The sequence below is a fragment of the Callospermophilus lateralis genome, chromosome 10 (genome assembly GCF_048772815.1).
Source record: "Callospermophilus lateralis isolate mCalLat2 chromosome 10, mCalLat2.hap1, whole genome shotgun sequence".
NCBI classification, from domain to species: Eukaryota; Metazoa; Chordata; class Mammalia; order Rodentia; family Sciuridae; genus Callospermophilus; species Callospermophilus lateralis.
The window spans coordinates 110,405,858-110,421,745 of NC_135314.1; the positions used below are offsets into that span (position 1 = coordinate 110,405,858).

General features: G+C 42.1%; 1 protein-coding gene across 2 annotated transcripts in view; it reads right to left on the reverse strand.

Moving 5' to 3' along the window:
- Positions 1-15,888, reverse strand: part of Veph1 (ventricular zone expressed PH domain containing 1) — a 217,734-nt gene that overhangs the window by 55,311 nt on the left and 146,535 nt on the right. For both annotated transcript variants that reach the window (XM_076868484.2, XM_076868483.2), the window contains exon 9: positions 1,388-1,527. In XM_076868484.2, coding sequence (XP_076724599.2) covers positions 1,388-1,527 — 140 coding nt within the window. The remainder of the gene's footprint in view (positions 1-1,387; positions 1,528-15,888) is intronic.

Here is a 15,888-nt window from a genome sequence, read left to right on the forward strand (position 1 = left end):
AGTAGGTCAATAAAATAAGGCTGAAGGGGCAAAAAAAAAAATCAGATTTTCTTGATTTGTTCTTAGAAAACTGACAACTGTTAAGAACAAAGCCAATGAAACCAGATACAGAGCCGCTTATGAAAACTATTTGAAAAATCTAAGTAGAAGAAAACTATGATCATTATTTCAGGAATAGGAAGAAGAATCAATGTTATTTTATGTTCACATACAATGTGGTTCACATCAAAATCTGAGTGTTCTGTAAAAGTGTTCTTAAGACTAACACAGGGGAAAATGGCATATCTGAGCCACATCCAACCATAGTTATATGGTAATTACAATGTATTCAGCATGAAAATCCATTTTTCTCAATAATCTTGACTTTATAAAGAAATATGACTATCTGGTTGGTGAGTTTTGTCAGAGTTAGAGAAATATTTTATTAACTGAAGTGAAAAACTATCTTATCACTTGGCTTAAGTTTCAACCCTATTTAATGTCTGTACTCTCTTTTTTCCTGACTCTGCCTGCTCTGTATTCTCTTACCTGCATCTTCCCATGTTAGTTTTCAACACATGTGCAAAAATGAGAAGATCGCTGATGATCTGAGCTGTGTTCTTGAGTTTTCTTATCTGTAAAGATGATATCTGAGATCTCTTTTATTACAAACATTTTATAGTCTATGTTTGCATTTTCTGTGCATCTAAGGTACTTCGACATTTTTGCATGACATTCTTCACTGTTAAGTTCAAAGATTCTCTTTAGGTAATTTCATCTATATACATGTATTCGATAGAAAAAAGTGGCATTCCTGTGTGATAATGTCAGAAAGAATGCACTTACACTAAAATCAACTAGAGTTTAGAAAATTGGGGAAACCAAGGCTAGCTCTACAAAAGATAAGCTATTTCCCCAACTAAGATGTTTTTATTGTTGCTGTTGTTTAAAAGAGTATTTTCTGTGGCATTCTTCTATTGTAAAGCTAAGGATATTCAAGATAAGAATAGCTTTGGTCCGGTGCAGGGGCAACGCCTATAATCCCAGCAACTTGAGAGGTTGAGACAGGAGGATTGCAAGTTCAAAGCCAGCCTCAGCAACTTATCAAGGTCCTAAGCAACTCAAGGATACCCCATCTCAAAATAAAAAATAAAAAGGGCTGGGGATGTTGCTCAGTGGTTAAATGACCCCATGTTTGATCCCTGTTTTAGTAGTAGCTTTGGCCTTCTGATTTATAATCCAGGTTCCTTTATAAGTAAACTATCTTAAAACAGAGAAAAAGAAATGATGATGCGTTGCTGTTATTTACATATTAACTCTGGACAAAGAATAAATAATTCAATGGGATGACAAGAGCTCATATCCTACCTGCTTGTTAAAGAGCCCAATGAACATGAATTGCACACACCTGCTGAAACAGAAGCATGATCTGGATCCATGGCTGAGGCTCTTGGCTGATGAGGATGAAGCTGGACTTGCTGTACAGGCAGTAATGACCCTTGAGGGAACAGGTGAAGAACAGCTTTGCCACACAACTCCTCACAGTGTCTAGAAACAAACACATGTAGCATCACACACTCCTTTCTGCCCAGGGTCGCCTTTCATGCTTCAACATGTAAACACATTTAGAAGCGACTCTTCAGTTTTCAGACTGAGATAATCACTCCAAACAACTGTGCATTTGGAGTGGGCCTATTTCATGGAAGGTAGACTGAAAGGAAGGTGTCTTAAACTCACCTTTCTCTTAATTTAATTAACAATATGTGAAGAATTTCTGAGCAACTTCCAAGGAAGAAAACCCTCTCACCAACAAAGAGGGAGATACCACGTCATGCTCATCTGACTGGACACCTCCAAGTGACAACCGGGGAAGAATATGGCGGCTGCAGGAAGCTCAGGCATTTTCTAGGCAGTGGGTGTGGGCCATTGTGGGAAGCCATCTGTGAAATATACAATCTCCGTGGTATACGATTCTCTCAGCATGGTATCCAAGGAGAGATAGGCCTGGCATCGGGAACTTTCCATGGGCAATAGATTGCCCAAGGCACGTAACCTTTCCCTCTGCTCTGCTAGGAAGGCTCCTCATAGTAGCTCTGGAGATGGGTGTAACCCGTTAGGAACTGAAGAGTTCACCTTTAACCTTTTTGGGAGAAGAATATTCTATAGAATCTCTTTGATGTTTCCCAATATAAATAAAGCAGGTGTGGGCCCCATTTTGTCTAGAGGCTCCATCCGTCTGATCAGCTTGCCCGTCCTGCTCCCGCTTTTGAAACTACTGTCTGTGTTCTGTGTTTTTTTCACTGTTTTATTTCTCCTAGCTTTTATTTCTCAGCCAGCCCATTCCACCGAGGGGGTCCCCATTCCCATCACCTGCGCAGATGTGGGCGGGAGGCCATGAGCTGTGTCTGCGCGGAATCCACAGAGAGCTTCCAGTATAACTCTTGCCAGAGATGTGGCCTTCATGGACGAGCCTAGTCTGGTTTAAAAATCATCTCATCTTGAAGCTCTTCAGCAAGGAGGCCTAATGAGCTCATCCTTGAGGGATAAGAAATGGTGGATGTTTGTAGAACAGTGGAGGTGAGGAGCCATATGTAAAGACTGTGGATAATGAATAATGAATGGATGGAGTACACTTAGGCTGAGACCGTGTGTGTGGGCACTGTGTTGAGGACTGGATAACCACAGCCATCACTGAGTGACTCCCACATACCTCACATGCTTGCTTCCATTTGATATTTACAACCATACATAATGGCTGTTGTTATTTCTATTGTAAATTCACCCACTAGAAAGTCAGCCACCGAGCCTGTCTTGCTCACTGTAAACACTGTAACCTTGACACTGTAACCTTGACACTCTGAGGATGAGTAGGAATGAAACTAAGTGGTGTCTAGTTGGATGAATGATGAGGGATGCCCAGGGACCCAGAAGAAGTTGCTCAGAGCTGATCCTGTGGTGGGGCCAGGATTTGAACTCAGTGAGCTGATGGCACGTTGGGATGCTTTAGGTCTACTGCACTGGGTTCTTGTAGATTGTATAGTCCTGTGGATAGCTCATGGGGAATCTATTGTTTCAGAACTAATCTGAGTTTCAAATGAATGTTTTGAAAATTAATACATTATGCTCTACCCTTTAAAGTGGTCATGGACTAGAGTTTCTTCAGCATTGATGGGATCTCAGTAAGGGTCACAGAATCACTTACTCCCTAAGACAACATATTGAAGTTGGTTGTCTCAGGCATTTTGTTATGTGGTGAAAAGCTGACTTGTACAATGGTAGTTTTTAAAAAATTGGCACTAATGATTTGAAAAATTGAATTTAAATTAATCTGTGCTAAAGAAACAGGAAAACAAATATTTTGCAAGAGCACACACAAAAATGGTATTTGACATAAGTCTAGGTATGATGTCTACACTGAGATAGCAATGTTATTTTGCTTCAACAGAAAGTTTCAAAAGGAAGCAAATTCTCTTTTAAGAATCCATGTACTAACCATGAAGGTTATAAGTTGTACCTCAGGCATTTGCCACAAAACAGTGTCTTTTCCCTTACCCTAAATTCTTACTGCTCATTTGTGTTTTATTTGAAAATAAACATTGATTGATTTATGTCACTCACCCCTTTTATACACAAGCAGTAGGGGTCTCAGATCACAGAAAATGGTCAAAGTGGTAGAAGAGAGAAACCCTCACTTAGGAACATATACACTGGCTTTTAAAATAAATCAGTCTTGTGGTATAAGTCCTCTGTTAATGCTTTCAGTACATCTGGTCTATATCAATATCCTTCTCATTTTTTCTCAGAGCTTTCCTAGCTTGAAAAAATTTTCCACAATATTAAGATTCAGTTGTTAACCTTTGTCTGTAATTTCCCCCCTGCAGTTCATTCCATGGAACCAAATGGTGGGCATGTCATAAATGGATGAATGAATGAATGTCAGATTCTGAACTGAGAGCAATCGGGGCCAAGATGTCCACCTTGCTATTAAGAAGCTGATAACCAGGGATGGAGAAACAACCCAGTGGTAAAACATTTGCCTAGCATGCTCAAGGCTCTGGGTTCCATCCAAATTAAAAAAAAAAAAAAAAAGGAAGAAAGATTTATTTGCCAGGCATGTGGTGAATGAATGCCTGTCAGGTAATCCCAGCAACTCAGAAGGCTGAGGAAGGAGAATCACAAATTCAAAGCCAGCCTCAGCAACTCAGGAAGACCCTGTCTCAAAATGAAAAATAAAAAGGACTAGGGATGTGGTTTCATGGTTAAGTGCCACTGGTTCAATCCCTGGTACAATTAAAAAAAAAAAAAAGAAAGAAAGAAAGAAAAAAGCTAATATCCAAATGGGAGACACCTGTAGATAGATGGCATCAGATAGTAGGGGCCCATGTAACTATGGTTGCTCAGAAAAATGAGTAAGGCTTTCTGAATGGGGAGCAGGGAGAAGATGTCTGAGGTGGACCTTGAAAAAATGCATTTTGAACTTAGAAAAAACACTTTAAATGTAGGAAACCTCGACCCTGAAAAAAAATCACATGTGCCATAAATGTTCAGGAAACTTCCAGGGAGTATGCTTGGTATATCTGGATCATTAAATGTTTTTTAGTTGCAGGGGGTTGCCTGAATGGTTACTGATTTTTCTAGACTTAAGGTTGAAGAAAGAGGAGGTCATGCTTTTCTAAATGCAGAATGCTTCCATATTCCACCAAACATGATTGTTTTTATTTCTTTTCTTTCTTTCTCCTCTCCTCCTCCTCCTCCTCCTTCTTCTTCCTCTCTCTCTTTCGTTCTTTTTTTTTTTTTTTTTGATACTGGGGATTCAACCTGGCAGTGCTTAACCACTGAACCACATCCCTAGTCTTTTTCATTTTTTATTTTGAGATAGGTTCTTGTTAAGTTGCTTAGGGCCTTGCTAAGACGCTGAGGCTAGCCTTTAACATATGATCCTCTTGCCTCAGCCTCCCGAGTTGCTGGGATTACAGGCCTGTACCACATGCCCAGATGATTGTTATTTCTTTAATTTTGATAGAATGAAGCTTCTTTTTCTAAAAATAAAAAGTTTTATAACGACTGAAGTTGATATGATCATTAATAATTGTTAAATACAATGTATGCTGCAATGCTCAAAATGCATACTTCACACAGATGGATAAATTTAAAGACATGGTACCCAAAGACAAGAGTGCTTAGTTTTGGGGAGCTGAAATCTTCAAAACTCACTTTGGAATTCATTCAGTCTCCTGCCCCTCATTACCCAAAGTGCCGTTCATATTTCTTCATTGCTACATGGTGTCACTACACCTTATAAAATTTTTCTGTCACTATTATTGAATAAACTTATTTTAGATACTTCTGATATGCAGGAACACTGGGAATGTAGCAGGGAAATCCACACATACTATACTCTGTTTCCCTCCAACTAATATTTGAGTTTAGAATGGCACATCTGTTGGGAGAAATGGAACAATATCAGTGCATTATTATAAGCTAAGCTCCAAGGTTTGCTCGGCTTCCCTTTGTTTTCACCTTTGTTTTCCTGCTCCAGAATCCCATCCTGGGTACTCCCTGGTGTGTATTTATCAGGTGAGCTTTGGCCACTTTTTGACGGTGACCATTTCTTAGACCTTCCTTGTTTTTGATGACTTCCACAGTTTTGAGAAATGCTCTTGCTGGGTACTTGGTGCGACGTCCCTTTGGGATGTGTCCGTTTTTCTCATGCTTACATTGTGACTTCAGGGTTCAAGGGGAAGAGCACAGAGGCCAAGTGCCATTATCCCAGGTGAGGGCTGTGTAGGATCAGCTGGCTTTTGCCCATTAGGGTTGACTGGAGCACCTCACCAACATGGTGGTTTTGAGGTTTCTCTGCCATAAATCCACTTATTTTGTACCCCCTTGGTGTGCTCTTGGGGAGGAGTTGGCTACGGATAGCCCATGCTCAAGGACCAGGGACTCAGCTTCTCCTCCTCGAGGGTGAAATAGTTGCATAAACTCTTTGGAATTCGTCTGCATAGAAGGTTTGTTTATTCTTCCCCCACTTATTTCATTCAAACCATTTATTCGATTGTTTTTTTGTTCTAATCATTTATACATGACAGCAGAATGCTCTTCGATTAATTGTACACTTGATTATTTTTTTTAGTCTTTTGATAAATAGATTTGATCATTAGTATGCCGTGGATATTATTTCATACCCTGGGTTATAATTCAGTAATAATCTATTTTTTGTTGGCCAAATGTTTCTATTTTGGCCACTGAGGATTCTTTCAGTTGGTTCCTATGACCCCCCATAATTGTGTGTGTGTGTGTGTGTGTGTGTGTGTCTGTGTTTTGGTGAGAATTCCCATATTCTCTCCTACTAAAATATGCTCCAGGCTCATTTTATGTATTTTCCACTTCAGTCCTAAAATCAGCCTTTTACCCAGGATCTCTCTCTCTCTCTCTCTTTTTTTTTTTTTTTTATGGTGGTAAACTGCTTGTTGCTCTGGGGTGTAGCTGCTCCTTGACCTTTCTGCTGGCAGAGTGTGGAGGTGGTGTGTGTAACAGCCCCAGTGTATGAGCACCTCCATATGTGACCATGTGAAGCTAAATGTGCACCTACACTGGTAATCACAACCATGTCACTCTTCTAGCTCCCTCCCTTTGCTTACCTGAGAACTTCCACCTAGCAGCAAGCAGCCTGCTCCTGCTCAGCTGGTGTTTTTATCTCTGACCCATCTCTCTCTCTGTTTCTCTTTCTCCTTCCTTCCTGTATCCCTCCCCTTTCTCTTTTCTCTATCTTTGTGTATTCCACCTACCATGGTGCCTGGCACACAGACATGTTCAATAAAAGTTTAGTATTCCAGGCTGACCTCAAAGTACAACAGTGACACTTGATCACATGGTTCCTGTTTTCTTCTGAATCACAAAGATGAGACCAACAGGGTGTTCCCACGGAAATCAGGAAAAATTATAATAGTAATATTACAAAGTTCATTTTATCTACAATTTTAGCTAAATGGTCTACATTGTCATCTACGTAGGATTAAAGTCATAAATATTGGTTAGTGTGAACATTCTGCCTTAGTTTAGCCACTTGGAAAATTTTAGCAATATTCCAGATACCAGGAATTGTGCATCTTTGTAAAGAAATTTTTTGTTTTATAGTTTATAAAATGTTTAAGAATTTAGAATTTTAGAAAACATATCAGCTAACATTTTGGGGATCATTTTAGAGTTACAAATCGTATTAAATGGTATCATGAAGTTTCAGAAAGAAGTTATTATTATAATCTGTAATAGTATTTAAAAGTTTAATGAAAATTCTAAATCAAGAAAAATAATAATAAAAAATGAAAATCAGATTTTAGTTTGTGTCGGTACATTGTGCGAAATCACTTAAAAATATTAGAACAAGCTGTTAGTATCTACTTTTGTAGCAATTTCATTTTTAGACATTTTAATTATCATTTATTTTTCATAACTATTAATTATCATCATTAAGAGGGTGAGAGTCAATGACTTCATTAGTAAGATGAAGAGCCACAATTTGGACCCATGTTCACTGAAATGCAAGGCCTGAGTTTGTATACACCTCCTCCTTCAAAGTCACTTGCCTGGGTCACTCGCATCTGCTTCTCCAGCTGAACTGTGGGACAACTTCTCTAGGGACAGGATGGGCAATCCAACATAAGATGTCCATCCCTAGAAATATAGCCAAAGGCATCAATTTCTATGCCATTATTATTTTTAAACACAACTTCTAACCTAGGAAAAGGACAAATTCTTTCATAAAACCAAAGATATTTGGCAAATCTATAAAGAGAAGTCCTTATAAGGCCTGTGCAAAATGGAAACAATCTTTCTTTAATCCTCAAAAATGACAAGAGGGAGTAGGCGAGGGTTCGAACCCTTAGGGAACAGTCAAAATGACCAGGCTCCTCAGGGGCAGGGAGCTGTGGAATTAGGGAGAGGAGGGCCGGCGCTGCTCTGCTATCCATCCATGGTGGTGTCCATTTTTCTTAATTCCTATTTTGGATTCTTCTTGGGAGACTAGACCCTGCCAACCCATTGCCTAGAGTGGTCACTTAGATGTGATCTATGCCATTATGTAGTTTTGTTTAGAGGTAAGGGACTTTTAAGAATAAAAATGAAACATGGCTTTGATTTTTTTTTTTTTAAAGAGCTAGTAGAAATATATTAGAGTTGGCTTTGCTTTTGGAAAAAAGAATGAGTTAGCTTTTATGTTGAATGCTTTATTCAATGTACATTTTAGAGTTCCCTCCCAGCTACAGAAGGGTCATGCATGTGTCGCTGGCTTGTTTCCCAGGATTGTAAATGAGGCAGTCTTCTTCATATCTAAACTTTATTTCTAGAATGATTTACAAAAACTTAAGCACAGGAATATGTTTGCTGACATTGCTAGGCTGAAAGTACTCATGGCTTATATATAAACAAACGCAGGGAAGGCATTTTGAGGGACCAGGGAGGGAGCTAGTTTCCACAGACTCCTTGCTCTGCACCAACGTGGAAGTGGAACAAATTACATTTAACCCTCCTGAGTAGGCTCTGCTATCTCCATAGAGCCTTCTAGGAAGCAGTTTGGCTAGAATTTGAACCCAGTACATGTTTTGATTGGGTCAGATGAAATAGAGACAATGGAAGAATCCCCCAAAGGAAGCAGAAGTTGATGGAAAGATCACTGCCCCTGGAGTCCGACAGTCAGGGTCTTAGTGGGTGAACTGTGTACTTTTCCTCTCTATCCTCTGGTTTCTTATCTGTAAAGTGGGGCCAACTAAAAGCTGATCTAGAATAAAAAAACAAAACTGATCTATTAAAAAACTTTTATTTTTGTATTTGTTTTATTCTCTTTCTCCAGGATTATAATCTCCATGAAGCTAAGGATTTTAAAATTGTGTTAAATTATGAAAAACATAAAAAGTAAAAGTATCCTTTTAATGTTTGTTATGTATGTAGTTCACTAATATTAGCTACTTTCTCATTGTTATGCAACCAACTACCACCCCTCTACATAATGCTTTCATTTTTCCCAAATAAAACCCTGTTCCCATTAAACAACACCTTGCCCATCCTCCCTCCTGTCGGCCCCTGAAGAACACAATTCCATTTTCTGACTCACTGTTCCAGGTTCTTGATGTCAATGGATTCTTGCACACATGCCTGGCCTATTTCACTTAGCATAGTGTCGTCAAGCTTCATGCATGTGATAGCATGTTCCAGAATTTCATTTCTTTTTAAGGATGAATACCTTTCCATCACATGTACTATGTTTCACTTATTCATTTGTCCATGGACACTGGGGTTGTTTATACCTTTTGTCAATTGTGAATGATGCTGCTTTGGACATGAGTATACAAATATTCCTTGAGGCTCTGATTTAAATTTTTTGGTGTGTACCCAGAAGTGGGATTGTTGGATCATGTGAAAACTCTGAGTTTAGTTTTATGAGAAAAAGTCATATGAGAATAAATTTTTTTTCTGTGCTTTTTTTTTTTCTTGTTATGTTCAGGAATCCAGGACCTTGCTGCACACTAGGCAAATGCTCTACCACTGAGCCACATCACCAGTCCACCTCTTTTCTTTGTAATAGACACATAATCATTGTACATGTTTTGGGGGAACAGTGTGACAATTCGCTACTTGTGTTCAGTGTGGGATGAATGTGCTACCTCCAAAGCCCAAGATTTGAGCTGGTGAAGAAACATGCGTGATAACTGTCCACAGCAAGGTGGGACTTTTGGTTGGGTCTGCGGGGCTGGCTCTGGGTGCTCAAGACAGGAGGGATGGCAGCAGCATCTGCTGGAGCAGGCTTTCTCCTTCCACTGGACACTCGCCATTTCTTTAATCTCCCACCCACAGTAAAAGCGCTCTGCTCATTCTCCCCCTTGTGCAGAAATTCCTGCCAATTTTCACACAAGCACACTGTTGCCTTTGCTTAGAATCATCTGGACAATGATATAAAGTCATCGGCATACCATGACACACATTTGGTAATCATATATTCAGAAATGTACAAACCACTGGTGGATAAAATCCTGCTCTTGACCTGTTGGGAAAATAATACAATATTACGTACGGCGTGCAAGCACATATTTTTAGATGAGTGATGGAAGGAAGGCCTGTGAAGCTGGACACCAGCCATGGAGGAGGTCCCTTCTGGATGGGAAGCAGGAACGGGGCGGAGAGGGTGCAGTTTTACGTTGTGTGTGGTTAGGCACTGCAGAACGTCACTGCAGTTAGTGCCAGACCACATACAACGGTGGTCCCAGTCCCATAATATTAAAAGGGAGCCAAAAAGCTCCTCTTGCCCACTGACCCACAGCCATCATAATGTCTTAGTGCCATGTTTTTGGTGGTACTGGTAGGAGCACAGCTGCTCCGCTGCCAGTTGAGCAAGTGGGCAGCATCCAGTGTACAGTGCATCATGCTGGCTAATGGCAGCGAGCAGTTCACTCCTCTCTTAAGCATTTCCATACTTTTTATCACTATCATAGAGTTCCCTCCTACTTCAGAATATTCAACGTGGACAGCGGACACATCTCCTGTGTCCTGCATCTCTCGCTGCAGTCTGTCTCCTGTGTTTGATCTGATTTCATGTTGCTTGTTCGTCATGGCCTTGGGAACAACAGGCCATCACACGAATTTCCTGTCAGTCACTTTGTGATGTTTTTACATCACATTTTCCTCAGAACTTATCCCTGTCATTGAGTGACTCACAATTTACTTTTGTGTTAATTCTTTCTTGTAGTTTTATCTGTATAATTTCAAAAGGAAAAAACATATACAATGAAAATTTGTTCGAAATTTGTTAAGTAATTTAGAGGCCATCTCAGTAAGAGGTAATGGCTGAGTGTTTTACTCTTCTGCCTGAGCTCATAGCCTTTGTTCTAGTCCACCTGAACCCTCACCTCGTGTGCATGGGAGTGACCATGGGCAGGTGTTAGAGAACAAAGAAGGAGGAAGGGTAGAGTCCATCTTTTAACTACCCAAAGTGGACTATTCTTGAGGAAGGATTTTCCAAATCTCTTTTCTGCCCTGTAGTCTGCCAACCTCTGGAGGCCTGGCATTATAGGGCTGGTTTGAAGAGGGACAGCCAGGTCAGTTCTTTGATTGGCAGGGAGGAGGATATAATGCAGAAGCAAAAGAGAAATTCTGTCAGGGCACTGGCAGGGAGAAGGACATCACAAGTGGGTCTCAACTTTACCCATCTATCATCTTGGGCCTGGGAGTATGCCAGTTTCGTTATGGGAACACCAGGGGCAAAGATGGCCCTTTGAGAGGACATCCACTCCCTGGTAGCCCTCAGCACCAATGCAGGGCAGCCAACCTAACTAAAAGCACTGCTCATGAGCCCAGTAGAAGGATCCCCTGAGGTTCAGCTTTCAGGCACCACCCTCGCCCCTGTTCCGGAGTAACCAGGAGCTGGAGTGGCTGAAACTTTTCTTCGAGAGCTCTTCTGAGAAATCATGATAGTGAGAAGGTAGGTGTGGCTCTGCCCACTGGTCTGCAGAGAGAATTGTCTAAACCAGGATTCAGAGGGGCCAAGAGTGGGAGCTAAGGTGGGTCAGATGGCCAGGTAGACCTATGGCCAGCCCAGGGGGTGAGTGGCAGCATCCTGGACTTAGCTGTGCCTGCTGGTGTAGAAAAGGTGACGCAGAAAACAAAGGACATTATTCTTTAGGTACAAGACACTCTTTGCTATTACCCCAGCACTGTCACTTGCCATCCACCATGAGGAAGCAGGGTCCTAGTGCCACCTCAGGGAGACAGGCATGGGGGACTGAGAGGAAGTGCACTTTCATTTAATGAAAGGTTTTCTTCTGAAAGTACCATTCAAATGATCAGGCGGGAGATCCTGCAGGAGGGACTCTAAATTAATATCTCCTCCCAGTAGCCAGTGGTTGGTCACTGTCAACGACCCTACTCAACTCTAGACAAAACAATGGGACATTTCCTCTATAAATCTGAGATGTAACATAAAAAATCTTGCAATCTTACAATAAGTGAGAAAGTAGTTGGGTAGCATAAAAATGACAGTAAACAAGAGACTTTGAAGGAGAAAGAAATCTTGTCCTAATAAAAAATTGGGGAGTTTTAGGCATGCTTGTAAGAGTCAGGGGGGGTGGGGAGTCAGAAGACAAAGGTCATTAGACACTTTGCATGTAAGGGCTGAAATCACCCACGGTGGCACGCAGTGTCATCAGAGTGGGACTCGCCACAACCTACCTCACACCAGGCAATGGAGAGCCCGGGGTGCCCATGACCAGTTTCTGCCCTGAGAGAGGGACCCTTAGGACTGGCATCCCTGACCCCTTTTCCAAAGGCCAGTCCTGTTCTCAGGTGGTGAAGTGGCCAGACCTTCATACTCTTAGCCACCTGTCTTCAGGCAGTGACACAACTTCTCTATGACTCAGTTGGACCAATGGCACCTATTTTTGAGGGTGCTCAGGGAGGCCAGCCATCCTGGTGGTTTCTGGGACTCAAGCCTTCCAGCATTAGGAGTCGGGAGGGTGCCAGGCACACTGGGATGTGCCGGTCACCTAGCCAACATGAGCAAGAAACGAGTTAATTCACACGAGGCTCTCAGAAGACACGTCCTTGACACAGAGCAAGTGTTTAATAATGTCTGCTTTTCTTATTAAGTCCAGCACCTCCACTGCTATTATATATGGAAAAAGCACAAATGTCCCCTTAGCCTGGTGGAAGTGGTTCAGTATTGTCACATGCTGCTTTAGCCAGAGAAAAGGAACGGCAGGATGACTCTTGAAATCCAGGTGCTTCATGTCCAGAAACCCTTACCTCCTTGCTTCTTTTAAAAAAGTATTTACTACAGAGTTAATGCTGAAGTACAGGCTGAAATAAAATTCTATAGAGCCGAGACTGCTCTAGGGGTGTGACCAGAGGACCTAGAGAGAAGGAAGATCTTGTGACAGTGCCTGGGCCACTGCTTGATCCCTGGGATCTTCCAGAATTTCATACTGTCAGCTATGCTCAGGGGAGGCTTTGGGGGCTCATGAGACAGAAATGTGGCAGGAAAGCCCCAAGGAAAGCCTTGATGTCTTGTTGTATTCAAAGAATCATAAGTAAAAGAGTAAAAGGAAGGTGTGTGTGTGTGTGTGTGTGTGTGTGTGTGTGTGCGCAAAAGAATAAGGGGAAAATAGCTGCCCATTGATTGGATTTTTGTGCACTGGGCTCTACTTTATGTATGTCTCTATAAGTATATTGTCACTTAATTCCCACAAGAATGATGGACACACTGCCAGTTTCCAGGAGCCATCTGAGGTCAAAGATGTCATTTCCCCAGGGTTGGGTGGTTGACCAATGGCCATTAAGATGAACCCAGGCTGTGGGACCCAGTGCCTGCTCTGCTCTGCAACCCATAAAGGCTTATGCTTAGCTAAAACAGCGGTGAATAGTCTGAGCCAAAGGGAGATTTAAACTACAGCTAAATGTTTTACATTATTTAAGTCTTATCAATTATGTATGGTTTTCATTTTTCACCATCTTTACAAATTTGCTGATCATTTTTTTTTGGTTATAACGGCCGCTTTGATTTTTATAGTTGTTGCTGAATGAGTTACAAGGTGCATTCCTCACATCCTTGCTTACACTGCTCTCGAAGAAAGCCCAGGTGATGGACCTCAACATCCCGTCTGTGGGACTGTTGTTTCAGGTAGGAACCCTCTGGAGCGAAGGCATCAGGCATCAAGGAAGTAAATCAAGAAATAAGTTCCCCCCTCAGTCTGGTTAGCCTTGGAAGCCAGAACATCTAAAGCAATTGCAAATTTTTTTTTCTATAAATGAATTCATTTTTCTATAAATGAATGTTCACATGACAGAGGTCAATGTATCTTAAAGTCTGAGGTCCACCCATTACTTTTGGGGGGGGGATGCATTTATGTGTAATGCTTCATTCTTGTGTGACCTAATTCTAGTGAGATGACATTCATCATGATAATTAACATTAAGCAGACTTGGTGCTTTACTGTTTCTAGTTAATTATTTATACCTTCATTTCTTACTGCTGCCCAGAGAAAACATAACATAAGCTAGAGTAGCAGTGTTATTCAGCTTCCAGAAACTCAGCCCTTTAGTTGTAAATCTGAAAGAGCTGGTATATATATATTTTGTTCTATAGAAGGAGATAGAAAGATCTATTGAAGAACTAAAGTGAAAGTTAATAGACTTGAATTATTCCTGGCTTAGTGGCTATTTCCTAGTGGTCCAGGGAGCAGCACAAACTTTGGGGTGAGAAGACAACCTTCACTCAGCAGAGGCTGTAGGGTGCCTTCCCCTCAAAGACTCCATCATCTCAGAAATTTGCCTTTCAGGACAAATCTGATGCCAAGTACTAGTTCAAAACCATAAAGTTAGGGTGTGAGATTGCGATGATGGATCTGCACAGAAAGTTGTTCTTTTCTTTAAAATCTTGAGATTTGAAATACTTGAAAGCACAAAGACTCACAGTTCAACTTTCCTTATGTCTTTAGGTCATAATGGTTTCATTTTGAAATTTAGTAAAATTTAATACATTTAGCAAAGCCTCTATTGTAAATTTTCCTGCTTCACCATGAAGTGGAGTCTGGGGGCCAGTCAAAAGGGTGCCGTTCAGAGTTGTCCTAGACCAGGGAGGCCCCAGCCTAATTGCCTGCTGACTGCAGATGGACAAGCAAGCCCAGCTCACATCAGCAAAACTGCCTAATCAACAGCCATTGTGTCATGAAAATGAATAAGTGTTTGGGTTACTGTTAGAAAGAAAGAATTAATTCTCTTCAAAAAAAAAAAAAAAAAAAAAAAAAAAGGTAGCATTTATAACCCAGAGTCTGATGGAAAAGTGTTGAAATACTTAAACCTCCCACACTGTAAAATAGCTTCTTGCCAAAAGGAGGCGCTCTGCAGAAACTGTGGGCTGCCAGTCCTCCCCACAACCAAGGCTAAGGCTCTGCTGGAAAGCTCTGTAAGGACAGAACTCGTTATGGTGAGTCCTGTGCTGAACTCCTGGGTTGAGAGAGGTGGCAGCGATTGGTAGCTGTGCAGAGTCTTCCCCAGGAATTTGATGATAAGTGATAAGCACAGTGATAAGCACGGAGCTGAAGTGCTAGATTCCAGGAGCACTAGGAGGAGACCAAAGTGTCCACGTGCTCCAAATATAGGGACCATGGAACCCGCTCTTGTTATGCTGGCCCTGGTCACTTTTTTTTTGGTACTAGGGATTGAACTCAGGGGCCCTCATCCACTGAGCCACCCCCCCAGCCCTAGTTTGTACTTTACTTAGAGACAGGGTCTCAGTTGCTTCAAGCCTGGCCATTGCTGAGGTTGGCTTTGAACTTGTGATCTTCCTACCTCTGCCTCCCGAGCTGCTAGGATTACAGGCGTGTGCCACTGTGCCCAGCCCTGGTCACCTTTAAAGAACCACAATCTCCCATGGCAGGCTTTGCCTCAGCCACATCCAGAATCAGGTGAAGCAGCCTTGTGGTCAGCCAGGAGCTCTGAGGCCACGGGTGGACTGGGCTGGAAGTGGCTGGGCTGGATGTGGACGGAGGTGAGAGAGACATGTGCAGGAGAAGCTGCTTCCTCACTCTCCCCACTGGTAGCATTTGTCAGGTCCCTGCTGAGTGGGAACCAGCTCTGACTCCTGCCTAGCTGCTGCTGGTGCCCTGCTGGTGCCTCCCACTGGAGACTGCCCCGCCCTCTCTGTGGATCTCCCTGCGTCCACCAGGCGGACCTCCTGGGAACATCAGCATAGTTGTGTGGCCAAACCCTGCTCCGTCCAAGTGTTCTTGCTGAGCTGTGAACTCCATCTCTTTAGATAGGACCCTGGGCCCCACCTACAGGGCCACTGTGTACAGCCAGTGTCTGGGACAGGTGTCATTCCCACAGGTCACAGCGCCAAGGGTGCCCTCTGCAGCCTAGAAGTAC